Genomic DNA, 18,303 nt, shown 5'->3' with positions numbered 1-18,303 from the left:
AGAGGTCTATTAAAAATGGGCAGTCCAAACAGCCTAGTATTTATCAACTTTTCAATGTGAAATAGTGGGACTTCGGTGGGTCCGTCTGATGTGGACCACTTTGGCTTATATGGATTTACATTTACAACAAAGTTTCAGTTTTGATGCAAACGGGATTAGCTTAGTGTAAAAAAAGGGTATTGACTTGCAAACCAGGTGATCTTGGGTTCATGTGACTTGCAAACTAGTGGTGCTTTGGTTGAACCCCATGACACCTTAGTAGTGTGTGTATAAGAAATCTCCTGCTCATGTAGTATAGACAATCACTTGTTCTTTATAAAAATTTAAAAAAAAAAAAAAAAAAAGGTTTGAATTTTGTCTGTTGCCATGGTGAGGTCCGAAAGCAGCTGTAAGCTCAGGGACAAGGAGCTCTCTTTGGTTGACTAATTAAATTAGTATGAATATGCAACAAAAGAAAAGAGACAAAATGAGGAACACCAATTTACGGTACAACGTATATAAAACAAAACACAAATATTTGTGCATCGACCCACACACATGAATATATATATATATATATCTGTACATTAGATAAATCCAATATGGTGCACCAATTGTCACGTTTCTATTTTTCTAATTATCTTTGTTATTATCTCCATGGATGATTACAATAATGAATAAGCTAATTTGCCTTCGCTTATTAACTCGTTTTCTTCTTCTTTCTGTTGTTTATATTTTTGTCTTTTTTTTCTCTCTCGGGTATACGCAACGCAGAGAGAAGCAAATTCACAAGTGAAGATGATGATGAGATGGAGGGTTGTCGTCTTCGCTGGTTTTGGTTGAAAGGAGACGATGATACAAAAAATGTTAATGCGAGTTTGTGAATGTGTGTATATATGTATATGAATCTTCTTTATATAATGGAGTAAAAAACAAGTGGCAGGCATCTGCGTACTGCCAAAACCATTGGAAGAGCTCTTTTGTCTTAACTAAGTACTTAGGCTTAATTAATATCGATTTCACGTCATGTAAATATTCATACAATAAAATTATACGAAGAAAGATACTAAGAAATGCAACTTTTTTTTCCTTCTTTTTTTCTTCTGTAATTAACTATCTCATTTGAAATAGGCTTAACCCATATATAAGATCATGGTTCAATGAATCCTTTGGGAAAACAAAAATATTCTCTGTCTCAACCAAAACCTGCTTGTACTCTTTCATTTGGAGCTCTCACATAAACTTCCAATTAGCAAAGAACATATTTGGAACTCTCCCATTTGGAGCTCTCCCATATGTGTCCAAGAGTAAAGCATCCCTTTAATAATCCCCACCTACTCCTCTTCTAGATTCCCATACAACCTTTAAAACCAACCCAAGCACAAAGCCTCCTCAAACTTTATCAATTAACATGCAACAAGCACAATTTTCTCTAAATTAAGCATACACAAGTCCATCTTCATGTATCCATCATCTTCTTCTTCTTCTTCTTTGTCATCATCGTCACCGCTTCTCGAAGCCTTAAAGCCAGAAGAAAGAGGGTTACATCTAATCCAACTCCTCATCAAGTGTGCTAACCACGCAGCATCTGGCAACCTCAATCTAGCTGATGAATGTCTTTGCCAAATTTCACGACTTGCGTCCTTGCGTGGCGATTCCATGCAAAGGCTCGCGGCCCGGTTTGCCTCTGCTCTCGCGGTCCGTCTTGTCAAAAATTGGCCCGGCATCCACAAGGCCCTAAACTATGATACCAAACGGAACAAACCAGAGTTGGACCAGGCTCGCGTCATCTTCACAAAGGCCTTCCCTTATCTCGGTTTTGCCCATGCCATCATCGCCCGAACCTTGCTCCAAGCCATGTCCGCCGAGCGGGTAATCCACATTGTGGACTTGGGTTCCGCCGATCCAAAACTATGGGCTCCACTTTTACAGAGCTTCGCAGCTTTGCCAGATGGGCCTCCCCATTTGAAAATCACTTGTGTACATGGCAATAAAGCTGTCTTGGAGAAGTTGGGCCCAAAGCTTGTAAAAGAGGCAGAGGCCTTAGACATGCCATTCCAATACAACCCACTAAATGTTAGCCTAAGAGAGTTGACAAAAGACATGCTTAAGGTAAGGTCAGGAGAAGCATTGGGTTTTGTCTCAATTCTCAATATACATGTCTTGTTGGCCCAAGATGACCAAGTGGACACACAATTTAGGCCCAAAAAGAGCAATATTGATGTCAAGGATTGTAAGCAAATGAGTGAGTTTTTAGGCATGGTAAGGTCAATGTCCCCAAAAGTGGTGTTGTTAGTAGAACAAGAAGCTCACCATAATTTGAACCATTTGGTGGAGAGATTCATTGAGGGCTTGCACTATTATAGCGCAATTTTTGATTCATTAGAGGCCAGCTTTGGGGGCTTGTCTTCATCAAGTGAAGAACGCTTCGTTTTGGAGGAGATATTTGGGAGAGAGATTGAAAACATTGTGGCTTGGGAGGGTGTGGAGAGAGAAGAGAGGCATGAGAGATATGCATGGTGGATGGTTAGGTTTTGTGAAGTTGGGTTCAAACCTGTGCGTTTGTGGTTGGATTCTATGGAGGATTCAAAGAAGGGTTACAAGATTATTAGCCAGAGAACAAGTTTGATGATTTGTTGGAACGAAAGGCCTCTCTATGCTGTGTCTGCTTGGACTTGTTAGCTAGCTTAGCATCATAATTTCTTTTGTTGTTGCCATTAATTATATGAATACAAATGCTCAAAGATCAAATTTGGAGTTAAAATTAGCAATTCAAGGCTTTTGTTGTGTTGCTCCAAGTGATGTTTATTTATTTGTGCACGAGGTTGTTTTTTTTTTTTTATAAATTTTTTTTTGGGTCAAAGAGGTTTTGTTCGAGATTCAGTTTTTATTTTATTTTATTATTTTATATAAGCGATATTCTACTTTAAACTAATCTAAATTACAGAAAGGGGGATTCGAATTCGAGTGTAGAGTAAGGAACACATCCACTCTAGTCAACTTTGGTAAACACATATTTGCTTTATTTTAGTTTTGAAATAAGTTAAACATTTAATAATTTAATAGAATTCAGAAGCTAATAATTGAGTCATCAATCTACCGGGAAAGAAGAACCTCCATCAAGGAGGCTCCATGACATAAAATAATGCACTTGGTGCACGATATCACATTTATTTTTTAAAAAATTATTGCGGTTTGTCGCGAAATTTATTACATTACATGCTTAATTAAATACTAACCTCTTGTCATGCGTGTGTTAATTGGCCTTTTTATTTATGTTAAAAAAATTTCATATGCAAATATCATTTGTTTTTTACATCAGGTAACTATATAGATATTTACAAATAGAAAAAATAATAAGAAAAAACAGAAAAAAGAATGCGGGTAGAGTGGGGAGTAAAAAGAGGAATGTGGGGGGAGTGGGGGAGTAACTTCCAATATAAAAGATCTAAAAACAAGTAAATTCTCTTTTTTCTATTGGATCTTAGCGAAGCGCCCCGGATTCGGGCTGACCCGACATTCCAACCCACCCGTCGTCCATAACTTCCAAGCTCATGTTAGCAAAAATCCACTAACAGCTGCTAAAGTGTGCCGGGTGATTGAGGGTTAGGGTTTAAGCAGAAAAGAGAAAAAGAAACGTTTCAATTTATCCGAAAATCAAAATATTCTAAAAGCAATTAGCAGCAGCAGTGATAGGGTTTTCAAAATAACAAGCTTGTGTGCTGTGTACATATATAAAAGTCGTTAGTTTGATGCTACTTGCACAAACTCTCAGACTCCTTGCACAAATTCTCAGGCTCCAAACCAGAGCTTCATAGGAAGAAGAAGGGGAAGAGAAAGTCTCTTGCTTTTACAGTGTTACGTTTGTTCCCAACCCGGAATAAGCTAGAGGGCCACCAAAGGAAGATACCCAGAGCTTGTTTTTGCATGAAAGTGAAGGAACAATGACGACCGATCTCAGTGATTACGCCATCATTAAGGAAGGAGAGGCTGAGATTCTGATGCATGCTAAAAACCAAGTCTTTTACAACAAAACTCAGGTGCCAAAATCTTCTCTTTTCGATGATTTTTGCATTGGATTATTGGTTTTGATGGGTTTTTGAGATGCAACGTTAGGGGTTGTGTGTTTTTTGAGTTGGTTATGAAGTGGAAGTTTGCTGGGTCAATGTTAGTTGTTGAAACGTTGCGTTTGGTTGCTGGGAAAACAATGTAGGACAAGAAAAGAAATTAAAGTTTTGAATTAAAGAAGTCCGAGATGTTAAGGTGGTATTTGTGTGATTAATATTCGTTGAGGAATGTCTGTGAGGGGGTCTTGGAGATGAAATGTTATAGGTGTCTCACATTTGGGAGCATTTAGGTGAAGCAACGCCAATTCACATGTGTGTATCTCAATTGGCTTATCATTTAGGTTGAGTTTTTTATTTTTTTGTCTAATGGAAAAGAACGGAACGTCAGAGGTATGTGTCGACCCCAAACAATAATGATGTTGATGATTGTTGCCTTAAGTGGGTTTCTTTTGTGCTTTTTGTTTTTGTTTGAGAACTATGTAAAATTATTACCAGATATGAATTGTGTCTCCCTAACTATGGGAGGAAAGAATAATGAAAATGAAATATCAAAAGTGAATGCTCATGGATGAAGTGAGAAGCTCTAGCTGTCCGCACATATGATACTTTTGGGCATTCAAGTTGCTGATCACTTCTTAGAATTTTATAATTTTGCGCATTATAGTTCTCTTTCCTGTTTTAACTTGTCTGCAGCCCAAAGTTCTTTGTTCCCAAATAAAAACATGTTTGTCATCCGTTGCTTTCAACGTTGACATATTTCCAACATTTAACATCCCTTGTCCATTATATTGTTTGAACTTTTTTTTAGTATGGTAAAAATGATGTAGCCTATGCTTTGCAATATAGGCGACTATTAAGCTTTAACTATTAGTATTTGTTGGTTACATTAACACCTCCAGTTTTTCTGATTGGCTTTTAGATTTCATAATATAAGGATCTTGATTGTTTCATTCTGTAAAATTTAGGTTAACAACAGAGACATATCAATTGCGGTTCTGAGGGCATTTATTGAAAAACGCAAGGAGGAGCATGTAGCAAGATTGTCCAAGAAAACAAAAACAGCACCAAAGGTGTCTGAGAAGGATGCTTCAAATTCTGTTGTAGAAGAAGTATCTAATGAGTCTGATATTATTGATGAAAAAACGAATGGAGATTGTGAAGTGGCAGCAGAGATATCTCAAGAGGAACCATGCAGCATTTCAGAAGAACCGAACAAGGTCACAGAGGGAAAAGGACGAGTGGAACTGAAGCCACCAAGAGTTCTAGAGGTTTTTGCATGAATTTCAATTTTAATCAATTAATTAGTTCCTCTCATATTCAAAGTTTTGTTATTGAAGATGTAATCAACATTTCTCTTTTGTACCATTTGTGTTCACAGGCCTTGTCAGCTTCTGGTTTAAGAGCTCTTAGGTATGCTCGCGAAGTGGAAGGGATTGGTCAAGTTGTGGCTCTAGACAATGATAAAGGTAACGCCATTTTTGTGATAACCTTAAAAAGAATGAATCATTAATGAACATATGGACCCAAAGAAGTAGATAAGATTCTATTTCCTATGTAAATACATGGTGGCATATCTTAGATGTAGCTGCATATTAGCTTTTCTGATTAATCGTAAGCTTCATAACAGTAATCACTATTATTTTCCTTCCTGCAGTTTCTGTTGAAGCTTGTAGGAGAAACATCAAGTTCAATGGTTCAGTTGCATGTACAAAGGTGGAATCACATCTTGCTGATGCTCGTGTGCATATGCTCACCCACCCAAAAGAATTTGATGTGGTATGCATATGTTGTTTCATATGTTTTGTTAATTCTCAAGGAATTTTCATTTAGAATAGTTTATCTGAATATGGTTAGCAAGTGCCATAATACCTCTATGTTGAATAAAATAAAATAAGCAATAAAGCCTAGACTGGTTGGTTTCATCACGAGGAGGCTTCATAGTGATTATCCTTATTCCTTTTAAATTTATATTCTTGCCATAAACCACTAACATGCTCTTTGTTTGTTATTGGTGTTCCAGGTTGATCTTGATCCTTATGGTTCTCCCTCTGTCTTCTTGGACTCAGCGGTTCAATCTGTTGTTGACGGAGGATTGCTAATGTGTACAGCAACTGATATGGCAGTGCTATGTGGTGGTAATGGGGAGGTTTGCTATTCAAAGTAAGTAGTCGTACCTTTCTGCTGATCTACTTTTGCTTGAACATGTTTTCTGATTCATTGACGTATCTATCAAGAACTGTTTTGTGGTATTAGATACGGTTCCTATCCATTGAGAGGGAAATATTGCCACGAAATGGCTTTGAGGATCCTCCTAGCCTGCATTGAGGTATCATTATGTCTTTGATTATAGCCTTTACCTTGAACATGCAAACTATTTGAAGGTTGTTATTTAGCCAGAAGGGAAGTAGAATTGATATTGCAATTCTGTTGGTGATATAGTTTTTGGCACATGTCTTTTCTGAAGCAACTATTTACAACTATTATTTTGAGTTTCTCACTTCTTTGATTTATTCTGGGTTGTTCCATTTTTGTATAATGATGATGTAGATAACGATTAAATGTTTTCGATTAAGTTTAAATTGAAGTTTGATTGTTATCCCAACTCAGGGCAGGCAAATGACTATAAACATGAAGAGTACCCCATAGATCATGATTTATAGTTCGATTAATGTTACTTCTATGTATATATTTCATTCTGATGCATAGTTAATTTCCTCTTTATACAATGCAGAGTCATGCGAATCGTTACAAACGATACATTGTTCCTGTGCTATCTGTTCAGATGGACTTCTATGTTCGAGTTTTCGTCCGTATCTACTCGTATGTGGCCTATTTACTTTCAACTAGTTCAATGTCAGCTATTAGGCTAAATAACATTTCTTTCTTTTGTTGTTGACTGATAGTTCAAACAATTGGTTGCAGTTCTGCAAGTGCAATGAAGAACACTCCCCTTAAGCTCTCCTATGTTTATCAGTGCATTGGTTGCGATTCTTTTCATCTTCAGCCTATTGGAAGGACTGTCGCCAAGGTATGATGCTGATATAATATGCCTTCGGTGTTAGCATGTGCTTATGTATTGATGACAAAAATCATCTCAAGAATGTTGATTCTCTTGCTTTTCCCCAACTACGTGTACCGTCTAAATTATATTTGTAACAATGACCTTAAAAAGCTAAATGGAAAGTTATAAGGGTTGATGTTACAAACAACCTTTTAGGACAGTTACCTTCATTCATAGGGCATTGATCTGTCATAGTTCTTATCCTACTTATTAGCAAGCTTTGTGCAACTGTACAATATCTTCATATACATGTATCTGTGAGTATGCGTTTTGAATACGTTTCACCCCTCTGATTTATTACAAAGAGTTGTGTGCGCGTTGAAGGCTTGTGGTTTTATATTAATGGAATTTTATTTTAGAGTTTATTTCAATAGTTTTCTGATAAGGCATCCCTTTGCTTTTTCAGAACAGCAGTGTAAGATATCTACCGGGTTTTGGTCCTGTTGTTCCTCAAGAATGCAATGATTGTGGGAAGAAATTCAATATGGGTGGGCCCATATGGTCTGCTCCTATCCATGATCAAGAGTGGGTAACTTCCATACTATCAGATGTGAAATCTATGAAGGAGCGGTATCCTGCTTATGATCGCATCTCTGCTGTACTAACAACAATCTCAGAGGTGTGCCTTTTGTTTGTTATTTATACTTTTAGATATAAATTAGATGTGCTATTGTGTTTAAGCATGGCTGGCATTAGATGCTACTGAAAAGTTTGCCTTTCTTCTAAGAAATAAAAATGATAACTTATGTTTTGGGCAAAAATATAGATGTGCATGTGTATAATATTTATGTCTTATGCAGTTTTAGTAATCTGAGTTTATTGTTTGCAGGAGTTGCCTGATGTTCCTTTGTTCTTGAGTCTGCACAATCTCTGTGCCACACTGAAGTGCACTTCCCCATCTGCAGTGATTTTCCGTTCTGCTGTGATCAATGCAGGATATCGTATATCTGGAACTCATGTAAACCCGTTGGGGTTAAAATCAGATGCTCCCATGGATGTCATTTGGGACATAATGCGCTGTTGGGTGAGCAGTCTCTTCTGTTCTCACTTGTTTCTTTTGTCATGCATGTATATATATATATATATATATATATATAACTAGTTGACAATCCGTTATGGTCCCTTCTTCTTGATCCTTCTCTGCTCCACATTAGACAGTGTGGTTCTGTTGTTTATCCTGTCTCTACACTGTAGATTACTTGTTAACTGCATTAGACTTTCCATGAGGTTACTGCTGTTCACTAATTGGTTGTGGATCATATTATGCCTTGATTCTGTGTAGGTGAAGAATCACCCAGTGAAACCTCAGCCTCCAGATCAGTCAGGAACTGTGATACTTGCTAAGGAACCTGTTCTCCAAGTATGTTTCTCCCATTCTTGGATATGCTTTTGCATTCTTGACTGCAAATTCTCTTACTGACATGTTTTTTTATTTTGGCAGGCCAATTTTGCTCGAGCCATTGCATCTCTAAGCAAGGCACAAACCAAGAAGATAGCACGCTTCCTTCCAAATCCGGAAAGGCACTGGGGCCCAAAGCTTAGGGCAGGTCGTCAAATCACCAGCAAACACATTTCTCTCTTGGGTCCAGACGCTGTCAATGGAGTTCTTAACCATGAAGAGGATGAGGAACATAATGCCAAGCGTCAAAAGATTGAAGATCATCCCACCCCAAATTGATGAAATGAACGTTTTAAGTATGTCAACCAAGTTGACCTAGAGCTCCATACAACCGTTACGAAGAGAACATACATAATCCTCCTTCCTCTTAATTTTTATTTGGAGACAGCAAGATGAGGAGAGAGAGGCTTCTCACGAGCCAGTAATGAAGCCGCTGTAAAATTAACTGGAGCAGCAACTTTCTAGTGAATTAGAAGTTATTTCAGCAATTTTGAGTTTGATTAGACCATATTTATTTGCGTACTTCTGAGTTTGTAAGCAATTTTCTTGGATTATTATTTTTATTTTATTTATGCAAGAGGTCGAGAAGTAAGTTTTATTTTTTATCTGAAATTAATTTTGTTATATACCCAGTGCCTGAAGGAAATGCAGAATTCGAACATGGAAGAAAGAGGAGCCCAGTAGAGATGCCAAACCATACACATTGGACACTAGAAAATATATATTGGGGGCATCAACCTCACCTAGGTTCTCATTTAACAAGATGAATGAAAAAAGATTTTGAAAGTCCCACCAAGATAGAAAAAGCTTGACGATTAACAACAAAAGTATTGAGATACAAAAATATGCCAACACGATTCTGTTTCTGTCAATTATGTATGAGGCAAACATTTATCTTTGGATTAAAATACTAAATGAACTACATATTTTATTGCACTAAGCTCATTGGACAAAGTAAATAAATAAAATTACATCTGCCGAAATGCAAATCAAAGCGATGACCAAAATGGCTCAGGAGGATAAAAAAGATACAGTAACTAAACTAATGATAGCTCCAAGAAAGTACAGTAAATATAAGAGCAAATTGCAGTTGAATATTCAACTTTGTTTAAGTTCTTGTTTTACTTAGCCTTGCCGTTGGCCAGTTTGGCACCAGGTCCAGTCGGGTTAAGCTCATCCCAAGCTTCAATCCATGTGACCATGGCTTCGGCGAGCTTGTCGAAGTAGGGATCCACCTTGCCGAGCTTTTCCTTGACCTGCTTGGACAGTTCAACATAGCAAGCTTGAACAGTGGTGCAGTCTTTGGGAAGAACCGCAGCTTGGAAGAATGGGATGATCTCTTCCTGCCAGAAGATGCCTTTGTACTCCTTCCTCAGGTTCACAAATGGGTTGCTGGCTTTGCTGTGATAGATATAAGGCAGGCCTGTCTTCACTCCCAGTCCCAAGTGGTCACATATCACCTATACATTCATTAACATACCACATTACTGTTAATATATTCACATGAAAGAAAGACAACTAGAATTACAAGTCATATTGGCATATGGTATGGAAGGAACGGAAAAAGAAAGGGGACCTTGATGCACCAGCCAGCCCACATATCGTCATAGCGTCCAATTGGCTGACCATCACCCATGAGCCCGAAGTACATTGCAGGGCCAATGAGGTCACGGTCGAAACCCAAATTCATGCCACACATGGGGAACAAGGTGCCCTTTGGAATTGTCAGAACAGCATCCACAAACCTTGTGAAGAAGCACAAGCAGAGTGTTAAAATCCAATATTGCATAATGCGCAGCATACAATGTGAGACGCAAAGACTTAGGAAGTGTCTACCTGGTGTTCCTCTCAAGAGGCTTCACAAGCTGTGTAGGTGCATCATAATCTGGGATGTTTAGCCACAGACCATGAGAAACAGCAGTCGGGACACCCTCACGGAGACTGAAAGGGTATCCACGAACGAAATCAGCGCCATCCCTGTAAGGATCATACAGAGTGTTGAAGAAAAAGGGGGTGGATGGTGAAAGAAGGTTCTTGATGTGCTGCTCCAGTGCATTGACGGGTTTGCCAGCTGGGTCTTGTGCAACCTAAGCATACACACAAAAAAAACCATGAGCAGTTAAATTAGAGCTAATAAACTACAATTAAGACTACACCCTTTTAAAACATCAAATAATAAAATAAAATAGAAAAATAAAGAGAAAATATGCCAAGCAGATGCATGCCCTGAGAGAGAAAAGGACAGAAGCAAGTTGCAGATAAAACAAACACCAAAACTATATCTTATCTCGCATACAGAAACAAACAAATCTGGTAATGTCATTCTTTCTTCTATTCCAATAGAGAAGTTAATACAAGCTAAATGTAGAAAACTTATTTTTTAAACGGCTGTGGCTTTTGCATCCCTGGAATGGAATGGTACAATTGGTCTCAGTCAATCAAGTTTTATTTGGAATTGCAGACATTGTTCAATCCAAATATACACACTTATACTACTGAAAAACTATTAATCAGATTTGAGGTCTACATATGATCCAGTCTAGACACATATATACATTCAAACATTGCGACATTAGAGGCATTAAAATAAAAATAAAAGAGACACAACGTACCAAATGAATGAAATCATCGAAATTTCACGAAAAACCATGAAACAGAAGATCAAATAACAACAAGATCTAGACTTTAAAAACCCAAAAGGAATAAATAAAAATAAAACAAAGCCAAGATGGGAAAAACAGAGGAAACAGCGGACTTACGAAGCAGTCATCGTCAATAGTGAAGATGTACTTCTTCTTGGAGACCATGTAGCCGAAGCAGCGGCAGGCAGAGTCCTTGAAGGAAATGCAGGACGACCTAGGACCCAGAATCCTGTTAATGTCGTTACGATTGTAGAGCTCATAGTCAAAGCCATCAGGAACCTTGATGGTCTTTGATGGGTCACCATCTTGGACGATGATGAGGTGGTAGGGCTGAAGGAATGGCCTCCACATCTCGAGGAAGTCGAGGTTTCTGATGGTGGGGATGACAATGTCAAGCTCATCTGTCAAAAGGTGAGTTGCAGAAGCCATTGCAGAAACAAAAGATTGAAGCTTTGAGAGAGACAGAGAAGGAGGGAGAGAGTGAGAGGGGTATGAAGGAAGAGAGGGAGTTTGTATAGGAATATAAATGGAGGAGGACGTGGTGGCACGTGAGGAGACGGAGAAAGCGGCACGAGTGTTGGGTTCGGAGGAGACGTGTCGGAGATTTAAAGGTGAAAGAGAATTGTTCAAACCAAAAGGCAGTCGATTGAGAGATTTGCAAAGACCAGAAGAATATATAATTTGATTGATTTTCTGAGGCTGTTCTTAGCAAAAAAAAAACAGCTTCTAATTCCATCATGCATTATGAACCGTCCACGTGATTTGTGAGAGTTTGATGGTACATTCGTTTTGTCAGTGTCACACAGGTTTTGTAATTGGTTGGCTAAATTAGCAGAAAAATCTGTGTGAAACAGGAAGCCAATCACAGGCGATTACGTGACGCGTGACATGTCGTGATTAATTGAAAAAGCAAAGCAGTGCTATCATGAATTTGCAGAGACGGTGGTAACTCAGGAGATTTGGGAGGAGCAAATTTATCTCACCACCATAAACCAAGTTACAATGTTCAAGTTAGTCGTTAGTGAGACTGGCACAGTGTTTTTCATACAAACAAAACCTCTTGAGGATCATCCAAATATTATGTCTTTATTAACTTCATAGTCCAAGGTATAGTAGCTAATGAAAAAAAACCAAAAGAACCCAATTTTTCTTTTAATTAAAAAAACTTCTTTTAAAATTGGAACATGTGAATTTTGTGTACCCGACAATCTGAAAGGTAAACAAAAGAAAGAAACATGGGATAGGGAGATAAAGGTGGAAGAGAAAAGGTGAAAAAGAAGAAGAAAAGCGTGTGGGTTCAGAAAGTTGAACGTGCACAGCCACTGAGCATAGGAGCCATTGTTGTGTTTCTCTTTGCGTCAAATTAAATTACTCAGTGAAAGAGGGATTCTGGACTGGACTGCCTTAATTCCCGCTATTGATTTCGGAGCTTTAGGCATCACCTCATGTGCGCAGCACACTCTCCTCACACACATTGGGCTTCATCTTAAGCAACTCCTCCTCCTTTACGTTTCTTCAAAGTCAATAGAATTTTTAATGACCCAAAAAACAAAACCCATAGCCCAGAATTACAACTTGGTACGACATGGCCCATGAGACTATTATAATTAGAGGGTTTGTTGAGAGGTTCCATTCAGTCATCTAATAATAGCTCTGTAATTGATCGGATGACTATTAAGGACTCCCTCATTACAGCATCGCGTATCTCAGGATGTTCATAAGAAACCCATCAGATCCACGATCCAAAACCCATTTCTACAAGTAAAAAATTTGCATTGCTTGTTCATCTAATTGAAATTGCCAATTGCTTCTTGATTGCTAAGCCCAAAAGAGATTTTTAGAGTTTTGCATCTCCATGAGTTGCAGAAGCTTAAAGGGCAGAATGCCCTACAATTATGGTTAACCAACAATGCTAAATTTTTCATAGAAATATGTGTAGAATTCATTTCAAAGTGGCCTCATATTAAACTGTAACTGCCAGTCTGTCTATAGTATAGGTTTTGAGTCTGCTACACAGGGCCTAGGGGAATGCATATCATTTGTCAGTTTTAGAGTTTTCTTCTCTCTGCATTCCAGAACATAACATTAGCCGACAAAAGGAAATTGCTCAATTTCATTGATTCTCTAATGTGTTAGCACGTTATCATACATCATAAATATTTTCTTTCATATGCTCTCTCTCTCTCTCTCTCTCTCTATATATATATATATATATATTCTTTTCCATGTACATAATTCAGTTAGCAAGATGAGACACCCTAAGGTGCAGTCCATTTGGTGCCTCTACTCTTGGAAATTTCGTCAGTTTGTCTCCCCCAACTTCTTCCCACCTGCAAGCAACACAAATATATACCATCAAATCAAGTATTAGAATTTCATCTTAACTGAGAAAGTTTTTATATAAAAAAAAATATTGAAAATTTATGTGTTTTGATGTGGGTTTTTAGTCACCTGTATCTAGTTACAAAGTAGTGCAGGAAAGTTGAAATCTCTGCAATTCCAAGTTCCTTTCCTGGACACTGCCTTGTGCCCCCTCCAAATATAAGGCAGTAGTTGTGAGATTCCAAGCTCTTGTCCTGCATTTTTCATTCAGACCCAATTTAGTCACATTTTCTATGAAGAAATTCCTAATCTTAATCTCACAGGAAAATAAATAAATAAATAAAGAGTGTCACTAACCAGCCATCTCCATGGATTGAAGGTTAATGGATCAGGATACAGAAAGGAGTCATAATTAATCTCTCTGGTGTAAACATAAATTCTCCACCCCTTTGGAATCAGATAACCTGTTGAAGCATTGAAGAAAAAAGCTGTGGTTAGATAACCTTTGTTAATGATGAAGCTTAATTTTAAGCCCTGGTCCACCACTATCTTATCTAAATTTCCCCATGTCATTAAGAAAAAATCCTGATCGTCTAGCTGTGTTGGTATATTTGTTGTGAAAAATAATCATGGATGTGGACACATCACTCTTGTGAGTCATATCTATCAACTGTTTCACTCTCTTTTTTTGCCAATAATGTATTGGAAGTTGCATAACAGTTTCTTGAATATCATATATGCCTTTAAAAAATTTCATGGCTCACCATTTAGCTCCATATCTTGAGTGGTTTTCCTCAGCACCCCATTGACAATGGTAGCTAATCTTGAGGTCTCAAATATCACCTGCAGGGGAAAGAAAGGAGAGCATATAAATATTAGCAAACCCTGCTGTTATAATAAGAAAAAAAGCAAATGATGCATCCAATTAAAGCTGCGAAATCTCTTACCGCACGAGTAAACCGCATGGATTTCAAGTCATTCCAGTCAATTGGATCCTCTGGCCTTTTCTTTTCTCTGATTGCCAAATGTTCTTTCTACAAATTATGCAGTTAAAGTCAGAACTGCAAGCATGAGAATGCAACACAACAACATGAACAAGAACAAGTTTTTTTGTTTTTTGTTTCAAGAATCATATACATCTTAAACTTACTCTGAGTTCTTCAAGCGCTTTGGGATGATCATGGAGGTACTTCACAGCCATCATTGAAGTAGTAGAAACGGTCTCATAACCCGAATATAAGATTGTGATTATGTGATCAATTATTTCTTCATCACTGAGTTTGTATCTGTTTTCATCACTCAGTAAGCAACCAAGCATGTCTTGATGGACTTCTTGGGAAGCCCTTCTCTCCTCTATGAGCTGTTCCAGCATGCATATGATGTTCTTCCTTCCCTGCATAAGTCATAACATGGTTCACAATCTCAAGTATTAGATCTTTCATAACTCTAATGAGAGATTAGATATGATAATGAGAAAATAAACTGGATTTATACCTGGAATCCACGGCGGTAATTTGTGCCAGGAAGGTCAATAGGCAATGAAAGAGTGCCTAAAACAAGCTTGAAGAACTCAGTCTTGAATGCTTCAGAAATTGAGCTTGACTCAATGCCTGCAATCTGCTTAAGTGATGAGAGAAGTGCCATCTGCATAAAACAGTTGAAGGAAAATTGATTAGAAAGGTGAAAAATACTATTTTTAAAAAAAATGAATTTGGCTTTTATTTATTTATTTAAAAGGAATATTATTACACAAACCTCTTTGGTCTTTTCTTGAATGTTGATGACTTGGTTAGCCCAACCACTGAGGTGGGATCTCATGAAGTCATCAATTTTAGGCAAAATCTGGTCTCTGATCATGGTTGGGTTAATGAGGGCAAGCAATGAGCCTCTCATGTACTTGTGAGTGGAGCCATGAACTGCTGCAATGTTACATTTTCCCAATATATCCAACATGGACTGAGGATAGCCAGGAACAAGCCCTTTGGCTTCATTCATTAGGATGTATCTGTTGAGCTCTGGATCCATGGAAACAACTGTAGGGCACCCCAGTATGTGGGATTTGAAAAAACTACCATACCTGTTACCAGAAAATCATAATTATAAAAAACCCAACTGGAGTGTTCAAAACAGAACAAAACAGAGGAACAACCACTAACATGTATGCCCAAAAAAAACCAAAACTTGTATAGAAAATCACCTTGCTCTCTGGTTTTTCATGAAGTTAGGGCCTTGTTTGAGAAACTCAGTAGTCTCCCCAAAAACTGGCCAACCCATTGTGCCTGGAGGGAGGCCTTTCTTCCTGTACCTCACTTCATTCCATCTCAGCAAAGCAGAGCAGATACAGAGGACAAAGAGAACACAAAGTATCACCATGAACACAGCCATTGATGCTCCCTAGAAGCTGCAAAACCCCTAGACAGAGAGCATTCAATGGTATGGGCATGCTCTAGTTTATGAGAAAGCCAAAAGTGTGCATATATATAGGCCTCTCTCAAGTCTCAACCACCATATGCATTAGAGAAAAAGGCCAGATAAGCCAATCCATCCATGCACCCTATACAAATTGAGGGACCCTAATCGATGAAACACTCAGAAAAATAATTAAATGACTTAATAAATTGTTCTTAGCTCTTTCCAAAGTTTTTAACTTAGACCCAACAAAGATTAACAGTGATTTGCTCAAAAGTGGGTTGCTACTGAGAAACATTTACTGCTATAATATTTTATTTTGGAGGGTACAGGGTTTTAAGAAATGAATTGGTTTTTTTTACTTTTGTATTTATTTCTTTGGTAGAAAACTAGAGAAGGCTCTAACTCTAAGTAGTAAAATTTGAATGCATATGTGACGAGGCACATGCACACCGCACTCTAGGGCCTAATAGAAAAGTGAATATCCTTCACATGCCCCTCAACAATATCTGTTAATGGAATTACAAAAACCAGAAGAAGACAGGAGCTTGGTTACCATGTGAATAAGTGGAGAGAGAGAGAGAGAGAGAGAAAGAGTATTTTGGTTTCATTCTAACTGCTAGTTTGAAACTTTGGGCTGTCCCTAGTAGTTTGAAGCTGTAGTAGACTGTAAATTCCTAGAATCCGCCCTACTATTGACTTTTTGACTGTTAATATGAGGACTTTCAAAGGGGAAATGAAGTTTCAAATGATGTCACAAGACAACACAATAGAATCTTGCCTCATGAGTCATGTGTGAGTATGGTATAACATATCCCTATTTTTCCCTTTAACAATCTTCGCGTCTAAATTCACAATATGGCAATACAACAATAGAAGTATTTATGAAACAACAGAAGTTTAAAACCGGAAATTTGGTGTATTGTTTCAGTTTAATATTCGATTCAGGAACAAGAAAAAAAATTTGCCACAAGCATTTAACATGCCACCACCGACCATTACTAACATTGTTGTAATTACAACGCATCACCAGCAAAAGACAATCTCCTTTTTCCTTATCTTTTGGTCGATCGATAACGATATACCAGTGTTCTATAAAAAGCTTTAATGGCAGCCAACATTAATATATCATCTTAGCAGGATCAAGTACTATAAATATGGTACATTGGTTGGTGTGAAGACGATTGTCTTTTGCTATTGAAGTTGGAATTTAAGACATTTAAAGTAGGAGCAAGTTATGTATCTAACGTGTTCTTCTCACTAGGGAAGCCATGGTAGATAACTCGACCTAGCCTGGTTGTAATCACTTCTTTTTTTAAGTGAATAAAGATTCTCAACCAATGGATTTGGTTGATTTTCTATCTTTTTTTGGTTTGATTTCTTGTGCAAAATATTGACAAAAAGGAACAGTGAAGGGGCTCAATCAATGCTGCAAGTGTGTTACTAGGGTTTATCGCAAAGATCAGAACACACACCACACAAATCTATCTTTGGGGCGGCTCCGTACAGTAGGTGTCGATGTTCATCAGTCTAATCAACATGTTATATGATTCTAATGAGACACAGGGTTCGTCCTGTAATTTCCGTTTATCTCTTCTTCTCTCATTTTGTTTTTTGACTTTGCTTTGAAGCTGATGGCTTGTCTTCAAGTGGCCACAAAAGGCGGATCGGATGGCGACTTGAAGAAAGGTGTGGATCCTTAAGGAGATCCTTGGAAAGGGATTTGACACAAAAGTTGCATTTACCATTTTACTAACTAATTTCTAAATTAAATAAGATAGTAAGGATAACGTTATTTGTGATGATCGTGCATTCTTACGCTCATAAAATTATGATATATTTTGTATATTTTTTTAAAAGTATATTTCGTACGTAAGTACATACGTGTTTTGGTTATATAAGATGATCTAAAAAGAAATCAGTATTTGATGAGGTATCGTTTTCTGATGTACTTGATCCATAAATAGAGAAGAAATTTCAAAATTTTGAAGGAGAATTTGTTCCATAGCATCCCTATTTGGAGTTTTCTAGTACACACGGATGTCTTGTTTCGCAGATGACAAATGGCATGTAGACACCCTTTAAATTTTCCAACTTGTTATCCAAACTCCAAGGAATTTTGCTAGAATTAACATGGCATGATTTAGAGGAATTGCCGACATGGTATAGATTGATTAGAACAAGCTAAAATCCAGAAAAGGAAGAAGAAAGGGGGCCAAAGAAACTTGATTATCAAGAAAATAATAATAATACGAGAGGAAACTAAAGGAGAGAATTAGAGAAAGCGATATGTGAATGATAGGAGTAAGACTTATATGTGAATCAAAAAGAAGTTGCACGGAAATTCCAGATAGAATACATACGGTACTGGTAGGCTGCAAAAGGTTTTATATATTATGAAGAGAGAGAGAGAGAGAGAGAGGG

At 37.6% G+C, this 18,303-nt stretch overlaps 3 protein-coding genes and 1 pseudogene across 3 annotated transcripts; 2 read left to right on the top strand and 2 right to left on the bottom strand.

Moving 5' to 3' along the window:
- Positions 1-1,440: 1,440 nt before the first annotated feature.
- LOC103329575 (scarecrow-like protein 3 pseudogene) lies at positions 1,441-2,661 on the top strand (annotated as a pseudogene).
- Positions 2,662-3,567: 906 nt separating this feature from the next.
- Positions 3,568-9,118, top strand: LOC103329574 (tRNA (guanine(26)-N(2))-dimethyltransferase 2-like). Its single transcript, XM_008232064.3, has 12 exons — positions 3,568-4,019; positions 5,012-5,314; positions 5,425-5,512; positions 5,701-5,822; positions 6,067-6,206; positions 6,300-6,372; positions 6,778-6,866; positions 6,969-7,074; positions 7,514-7,726; positions 7,937-8,131; positions 8,390-8,467; positions 8,549-9,118. Exons 1-12 carry the CDS (start codon positions 3,924-3,926, stop codon positions 8,783-8,785), a joined length of 1,740 nt encoding a protein of 579 aa, XP_008230286.1. The 5' UTR covers positions 3,568-3,923; the 3' UTR covers positions 8,786-9,118.
- Positions 9,119-9,417: 299 nt separating this feature from the next.
- RGP1 (reversibly glycosylated polypeptide 1) lies at positions 9,418-11,802 on the bottom strand. The gene is made up of 4 exons (XM_008232063.3): positions 11,266-11,802; positions 10,343-10,593; positions 10,083-10,251; positions 9,418-9,966 (listed from the first exon to the last, which is right to left on the bottom strand). Exons 1-4 carry the CDS (start codon positions 11,575-11,577, stop codon positions 9,628-9,630), a joined length of 1,071 nt encoding a protein of 356 aa, XP_008230285.1. The 5' UTR covers positions 11,578-11,802; the 3' UTR covers positions 9,418-9,627.
- Positions 11,803-13,243: 1,441 nt separating this feature from the next.
- On the bottom strand, positions 13,244-15,948 carry BR6OX2 (brassinosteroid-6-oxidase 2). Its single transcript, XM_008232061.2, has 9 exons — positions 15,668-15,948; positions 15,226-15,547; positions 14,965-15,114; positions 14,621-14,863; positions 14,418-14,504; positions 14,235-14,313; positions 13,828-13,934; positions 13,600-13,724; positions 13,244-13,478 (listed from the first exon to the last, which is right to left on the bottom strand). Exons 1-9 carry the CDS (start codon positions 15,853-15,855, stop codon positions 13,385-13,387), a joined length of 1,395 nt encoding a protein of 464 aa, XP_008230283.2. The 5' UTR covers positions 15,856-15,948; the 3' UTR covers positions 13,244-13,384.
- Positions 15,949-18,303: the final 2,355 nt, after the last annotated feature.

The sequence above is a fragment of the Prunus mume genome, linkage group LG4, assembly GCF_029339155.1.
Source record: "Prunus mume cultivar Tortuosa linkage group LG4, ASM2933915v1, whole genome shotgun sequence".
NCBI classification, from domain to species: domain Eukaryota; kingdom Viridiplantae; phylum Streptophyta; class Magnoliopsida; order Rosales; family Rosaceae; genus Prunus; species Prunus mume.
This window is presented reverse-complemented; position numbering and strand designations above follow the sequence as displayed.

Coding starts and splice junctions, on each gene's coding strand:
- RGP1 (XM_008232063.3), bottom strand. CDS start 11,577: ATGGCTTCTGCAACTCACCTTTTGACAGATGAGCTTGACATTGTCATC. Junction 10,594..11,265: donor CTATTGACGATGACTGCTTC/GTAAGTCCGCTG, acceptor GTGTATGCTTAG/GTTGCACAAGACCCAGCTGG. Junction 10,252..10,342: donor CCTCTTGAGAGGAACACCAG/GTAGACACTTCC, acceptor CTTCTTCACAAG/GTTTGTGGATGCTGTTCTGA.
- LOC103329574 (XM_008232064.3), top strand. CDS start 3,924: ATGACGACCGATCTCAGTGATTACGCCATCATTAAGGAAGGAGAGGCT. Junction 6,207..6,299: donor GGGGAGGTTTGCTATTCAAA/GTAAGTAGTCGT, acceptor TTGTGGTATTAG/ATACGGTTCCTATCCATTGA. Junction 6,867..6,968: donor GTTTTCGTCCGTATCTACTC/GTATGTGGCCTA, acceptor AATTGGTTGCAG/TTCTGCAAGTGCAATGAAGA.
- BR6OX2 (XM_008232061.2), bottom strand. CDS start 15,855: ATGGCTGTGTTCATGGTGATACTTTGTGTTCTCTTTGTCCTCTGTATC. Junction 15,115..15,225: donor TTCAAGAAAAGACCAAAGAG/GTTTGTGTAATA, acceptor TGTTTTATGCAG/ATGGCACTTCTCTCATCACT. Junction 13,725..13,827: donor TCAATCCATGGAGATGGCTG/GTTAGTGACACT, acceptor TGAAAAATGCAG/GACAAGAGCTTGGAATCTCA.